General features: G+C 40.7%; 1 protein-coding gene across 1 annotated transcript in view; it reads right to left on the bottom strand.

The window, feature by feature from the left end:
• The window catches only part of cadm2b (cell adhesion molecule 2b), a 468,536-nt gene that overhangs the window by 109,920 nt on the left and 351,359 nt on the right, over window positions 1-7,257 (bottom strand). The window contains exon 3 of the mRNA XM_082966808.1: window positions 6,989-7,138. Within this exon, the coding sequence (XP_082822934.1) occupies window positions 6,989-7,138 (150 nt within the window). The remainder of the gene's footprint in view (window positions 1-6,988; window positions 7,139-7,257) is intronic.

The raw sequence follows: 7,257 nt of genomic DNA, 5'->3' as shown, positions 1-7,257 counted from the left end.
CTAGAGTATATCAGTCTGGTTATATCATTACTACAGTATATCAGTCTGGTTGTATCATTGAAGGACTGATTGTAAATTCATGGCAGGAGGGGAGAGAGGAGAAGAGGAGATGAGGAGGAGAGGAGAGGAGAAGAGGAGATGAGGAGAGGAGGAGAGGAGATGAGGAGAGGAGGAGAGGAGAGGAGAAGAGGAGATGAGGAGAGGAGGAGAGGAGGAGAGGAGAGGCGAAGAGGAGATAAGGAGAGGAGAAGAGGAGATGAGGAGAGGAGGGGAGGAGATGAGGAGAGGAGGAGAGTAGAGGAGATGAGGAGAGGACGAGAGGAGATGTGGAGAGGAGAGGAGATGAGGAGAGGAGATGAGGAGAGGAGAAGAGGAGAGGAGGAGAGGAGATGTGGAGAGGAGAGGAGAACAGGAGGTGAGAAGAGGAGATGAGGAGAGGAGGAGAGGAGAGGAGAAGAGGAGATGAGGAGAGGAGGAGAGGAGATGTGGAGAGGAGAGGAGAACAGGAGGTGAGGAGAGGAGATGAGGAGAGGAGGAGAGGAGAGGAGAAGAGGAGATGAGGAGAGGAGATGAGGAGAGGAGAGGAGATGAGAAGAGGAGATGAGGAGAGGAGGAGTGGAGATGTGGAGAGGAGAGGAGAGGAGAAGAGGAGATGAGGAGAGGAGGAGAGGAGATGTGGAGAGGAGAGGAGGAGAGGAGAGGAGATGTGGAGAGGAGAGGAGATGTGGAGAGGAGAGGAGATGTGGAGAGGAGGAGAGGAGAAGAGGAGATGAGGAGAGGAGGAAAGGAGATGAGGAGAGGAGAAGAGGAGATGAGGAGAGGAGAGGAGGAGAGGAGATGAGGAGAGGAGAGGAGGAGAGGAGATGTGGAGAGGAGGGGAGTAGAGGAGGAGAGGAGAGGAGGAGAGGAGAAGAGGAGAGGAGAGGAGGAGAGGAGATGTGGAGAGGAGAGGAGAGGAGAGGAGGAGAGGAGATGTGGAGAGGAGAGGAGGAGAGGAGATGAGGAGAGGAGGAGAGGAGATGTGGAGAGGAGAGGAGATGTGGAGAGGAGAGGAGAGGAGGAGAGGAGAGGAGAGGAGATGTGGAGAGGAGAGGAGATGTGGAGAGGAGAGGAGATGAGGAGAGGAGAGGAGAAGAGGAGATCAGGAGAGGAGGAGAGGAGATGAGGAGAGGAGATGAGGAGATAAGGAGAGGAGAGGAGGTGAGGAGATGAGGAGAGGAGTAGAGGAGATGTGGAGAGGAGGGGAGGAGAGGAGATGTGGAGAGGAGGGGAGGAGAAGAGGAGAGGAGAGGAGAGGAGAGGAGGAGAGGAGATGTGGAGAGGAGAGGAGAGGAGGAGAGGAGATGTGGAGAGGGGAGGAGAATGGGGCACTACTGTAGCAACGTTTGAAAATAGTATTTTTATCTCTGAAACACAAGTCAAACATCTGAAAGGACTCGCACAGTACAGGAGATGGAGATTATGTTTTGAAAGATCTTTTGGGGATTATTCAGGTCAAGGGTCTGATAAAAACTTTCAAATACTGGAAAATCCTCTGAGACGCTGCCCTTTAAGGGGCAATCCAGGACTGGAACATCTATTTTTGAACTTTTAAATTAATGATATATTACCATTGATTCTCAAAGAGCGGGTTGACTGCTTGTAGTTCTTCCAATCCTAAATTATCCACTTTTCCTCCTGTTTACTCTTTCTGTTCCCTGGAATAATCCCATCTAATATCTATATATTTTTGTTCCCTGGAATAATCCCATCTAATATCTATATATTTTTGTTCCCTGGAATAATCCCATCTAATATCTATATCTTTCTGTTCCCTGGAATAATCCCATCTAATATCTATATATTTTTGTTCCCTGGAATAATCCCATCTAATATCTATATATTTTTGTTCCCTGGAATAATCCCATCTAATATCTATATATTTTTGTTCCCTGGAATAATCGCATCTAATATCTATATATTTTTGTTCCCTGGAATAATCCCATCTAATATCTATATATTTTTGTTCCCTGGAATAATCGCATCTAATATCTATATATTTTTGTTCCCTGGAATAATCGCATCTAATATCTATATATTTTTGTTCCCTTGAATAATCCCATCTAATATCTATATATTTTTGTTCCCTGGAATAATCGCATCTAATATCTATATATTTTTGTTCCCTGGAATAATCCCATCTAATATCTATATATTTTTGTTCCCTGGAATAATCGCATCTAATATCTATATATTTTTGTTCCCTGGAATAATCCCATCTAATATCTATATATTTTTGTTCCCTGGAATAATCCCATCTAATATCTATATCTTTCCGTTCCCTGGAATAATCCCATCTAATATCTATATATTTTTGTTCCCTGGAATAATCCCATCTAATATCTATATATTTTTGTTCCCTGGAATAATCCCATCTAATATCTATATATTTTTGTTCCCTGGAATAATCCCATCTAATATCTATATATTTTTGTTCCCTGGAATAATCGCATCTAATATCTATATATTTTTGTTCCCTGGAATAATCCCATCTAATATCTATATATTTTTGTTCCCTAGAATAATCCCATCTAATATCTATATATTTTTGTTCCCTGGAATAATCCCATCTAATATCTATATATTTTTGTTCCCTGGAATAATCCCATCTAATATCTATGTATTTTTGTTCCCTGGAATAATCGCATCTAATATCTATATATTTTTGTTCCCTGGAATAATCCCATCTAATATCTATATATTTTTGTTCCCTGGAATAATCCCATCTAATATCTATATATTTTTGTTCCCTGGAATAATCGCATCTAATATCTATATATTTTTGTTCCCTGGAATAATCCCATCTAATATCTATGCAGTTAATTTGTTTATATCCTTTATTTTCTACAGGGAAGTCAACATTGAGACCCACATCTCTTTTGCAAATGAGCCCTGTATACCACAGAAACTGGCATAGTTCAAAATTCACTGTCTGGGAAAATAGAAACAAGTAAAAACCTTTCAATGCACAAATCAGATCGGCTGATTCAGTTCAAATCGGATCGACTGATTCAGCTCAAATCGGATCGACTGATTCAGTTCAAATCGGATCGACTGATTCAGTTCAAATCGGATCGACTGATTCAGTTCAAATCGGATCGACTGATTCAGTTCAAATCGGATCGACTGATTCAGTTCAAATCGGATCGACTGATTCAGTTCAAATCGGATCGGCTGATTCAGCTCAAATCGGATCGACTGATTCAGCTCAAATCGGATCGACTGATTCAGCTCAAATCGGATCGACTGATTCAGCTCAAATCGGATCGACTGATTCAGCTCAAATCGGATCGACTGATTCAGCTCAAATCGGATCGACTGATTCAGCTCAAATCGGATCAACTGATTCAGCACAAATCGGATCGACTGATTCAGTTGAAATCGGATCGACTGATTCAGCTCAAATCGGATCAACTGATTCAGCACAAATCGGATCGACTGATTCAGCACAAATCGGATCGACTGATTCAGCTCAAATCGGATCGACTGATTCAGTTCAAATCGGATCGACTGATTCAGCACAAATCGGATCGACTGATTCAGTTCAAATCAGATCGACCATCATTACTTCTCCTATAAGAAAGCATATTATTAGAAATGAAATAGAATAAAGCTCCTTTTTACTCCAGATAATGTAGGACTACAAATCAAGTCTCCTTTTTTATAGTAAAACCTCACGACACATCCTGAACGGACATCGACCACGTGCAGTGTTTTGTCCTTTACTCTAAAGAGAGTTCATCTTTACAGCAGACGAGACAATTATACTGTATTAGCAGCTAGCTATGAATGGGGTAATGAAGGGGGGAATAAAACCTAATGAAATGAACACCACCAGGACCGTTACACAACTCCAAAACGCCCCATAGCTCTAAGTCCAGTATCATTTATTCATTTTCACCCCCCAATTCTAATTCGTCATCAACTTCCACTTTGTCACCTTTAAATTGGATTTGACCAGTGAATGAACGAATGCCAGTTTTAATTGGAAGTGACCCAAGAACTGCCTCCCGCTTGCTCTGTGTGTGTGTGTGTGTGTGTGTGTGTGTGTGTGTGTGTGTGTGTGTGTGTGTGTGTGTGTGTGTGTGTGTGTGTGTGTGCGTTTGTGTGTGTGTGTGTTCCTACCTACTACAGTGTGCCAGCTAGCCAGCCAGCCACCCATACTGCTATACATGTAGGCCATTACAGAGGCCAATTAAAATAATAATTTCACAATCCAAGGGCATTACAACGCTGTAAACAACATATTCAGTATTAGACCATTACAATAGCAGCTCAACACCAAGGGCTGCGTCCCACACATACACACTACTTATGAACAGGGCCCTAGAGGGCTGTGGTCAACAGTAGTACACTATATAGGGAATAGGGTACCATTTGGGATGCAGGTAACTCTTACTCTGAGACAAAGGAAGAGACGGAAAATAATTCAAACTCTGGTATTACATTACGGCTAATGTATTTTCCTTTTCTCCATTACCCTGCCTTTGGTCTCCTACGCTCTGTCTCAAATGGCCTACATATTCCATATATGTTGCACTACTACAAGGGCTCTATATAGGATTATTAGTACATGGGCTATTATCACATAGCCCATGTAAATTATAGGTACATTCACAGTACTGTAATCCACCTATAACCCAGTCCTGTAATCCACCTATAACCCAGTCCTGTAATCCACCTATAACCCAGTCCTGTAATCCACCTAAAACCCAGTCCTGTAATCCACCTATAACCCAGTCCTGTAATCCACCTAAGAATAGTACTGTAATCCACATAAAACACAGTACTGTAATCCACATATAACACAGTACTGTAATCGACATAGAACACAGTACTGTAATCCACATAAAACACAGTACTGTAATCCACATAAAACACAGTACTGTAATCCACATAAAACACAGTACTGTAATCCACATAGAACACAGTACTGTAATCCACATAGAACACAGTACTGTAATCCACATAAAACACAGTACTGTAATCCACATAGAACACAGTACTGTAATCCACATAAAACACAGTACTGTAATCCACATAAAACACAGTACTGTAATCCACATAAGACACAGTACTATAATCCACATAAAACACAGTACTGTAATCCACATAAAACACAGTACTGTAATCCACATAGAACACAGTACTGTAATCCACATAGAACACAGTACTGTAATCCACATAGAACACAGTACTGTAATCCACATAGAACACAGTACTGTAATCCACATAGAACACAGTACTGTAATCCACATAAAACACAGTACTGTAATCCACATAAAACACAGTACTGTAATCCACATAAAACACAGTACTGTAATCCACATAAAACACAGTACTGTAATCCACATAAAACACAGTACTGTAATCCACATAAAACACAGTACTGTAATCCACATAGAACACAGTACTGTAATCCACATAAAACACAGTACTGTAATCCACATAAAACACAGTACTGTAATCCACATAGAACACAGTACTGTAATCCACATAGAACACAGTACTGTAATCCACATAAAACACAGTACTGTAATCCACATAGAACACAGTACTGTAATCCACATAGAACACAGTACTGTAATCCACATAGAACACAGTACTGTAATCCACATAAAACACAGTACTGTAATCCACATAAAACACAGTACTGTAATCCACATAAAACACAGTACTGTAATCCACATAAAACACAGTACTGTAATCCACATAGAACACAGTACTGTAATCCACATAAAACACAGTACTGTAATCCACATAAAACACAGTACTGTAATCCACATAAAACACAGTACTGTAATCCACATAAAACACAGTACTGTAATCCACATAAAACACAGTACTGTAATCCACATAGAACACAGTACTGTCATCCACATAAAACACAGTACTGTAATCCACATAAAACACAGTACTGTAATCCACATAGAACACAGTACTGTAATCCACATAGAACACAGTACTGTAATCCACATAAAACACAGTACTGTAATCCACATAGAACACAGTACTGTAATCCACATAAAACACAGTACTGTAATCCACATAAAACACAGTACTGTAATCCACATAGAACACAGTACTGTAATCCACATAGAACACAGTACTGTAATCCACATAGAACACAGTACTGTAATCCACATAAAACACAGTACTGTAATCCACATAGAACACAGTACTGTAATCCACATAAAACACAGTACTGTAATCCACATAGAACACAGTACTGTAATCCACATAAAACACAGTACTGTAATCCACATAGAACACAGTACTGTAATCCACATAGAACACAGTACTGTAATCCACATAGAACACAGTACTGTAATCCACATAAAACACAGTACTGTAATCCACATAGAACACAGTACTGTAATCCACATAGAACACAGTACTGTAATCCACATAGAACACAGTACTGTAATCCACATAGAACACAGTACTGTAATCCACATAAAACACAGTACTGTAATCCACATAGAACACAGTACTGTAATCCACATAGAACACAGTACTGTAATCCACATAAAACACAGTACTGTAATCCACATAGAACACAGTACTGTAATCCACATAGAACACAGTACTGTAATCCACATAGAACACAGTACTGTAATCCACATAAAACACAGTACTGTAATCCACATAGAACACAGTACTGTAATCCACATAGAACACAGTACTGTAATCCACATAGAACACAGTACTGTAATCCACATAGAACACAGTACTGTAATCCACATAAAACCGATAATAGAAATATCACCATCTGTCATCATGTTGATATTATCACCAGAATATGTGTGTGTATGTGTGTGTGTCTGTGTCTGTGTATGTATGTGTGTGTATGTGTGTGTATGTGTGTGTGTCTGTGTATGTATGTGTGTGTGTCTGTCTGTGTGTGTGTGTGTCTGTGTGTGTGTGTGTGTGTGTCTGTGTCCCTCACCTTTCTTGTCCCCGAAGAAGAGTGTCTGCTGTGCCGGGTTTGACCACTGGAGGGAGGTCTGGTCATTGTATTCTACTCTGCAGGTCATGTTGGCCGTACCCCCCTCTGTCACCGTCACATTCTGGGTCAGGGGGAACTGGCCCGACAACCCTGGAGAGAGAAAGAGAGATGAGAGATGAGAGAAGAGAGATGAGAGATGAGAGAGGAGAGAGGAGAGATGAGAGAGAGGAGAGATGAGAGGGGAGAGAGGAGAGAGGAGAGAGATGAGA

The sequence above is a fragment of the Salmo salar genome, chromosome 20 (genome assembly GCF_965601325.2).
Source record: "Salmo salar chromosome 20, fSalSal1, whole genome shotgun sequence".
NCBI classification, from domain to species: domain Eukaryota; kingdom Metazoa; phylum Chordata; class Actinopteri; order Salmoniformes; family Salmonidae; genus Salmo; species Salmo salar.
Note: the sequence above shows the minus strand (reverse complement) of the source record. Positions and strands in the feature narration are given on the sequence as shown.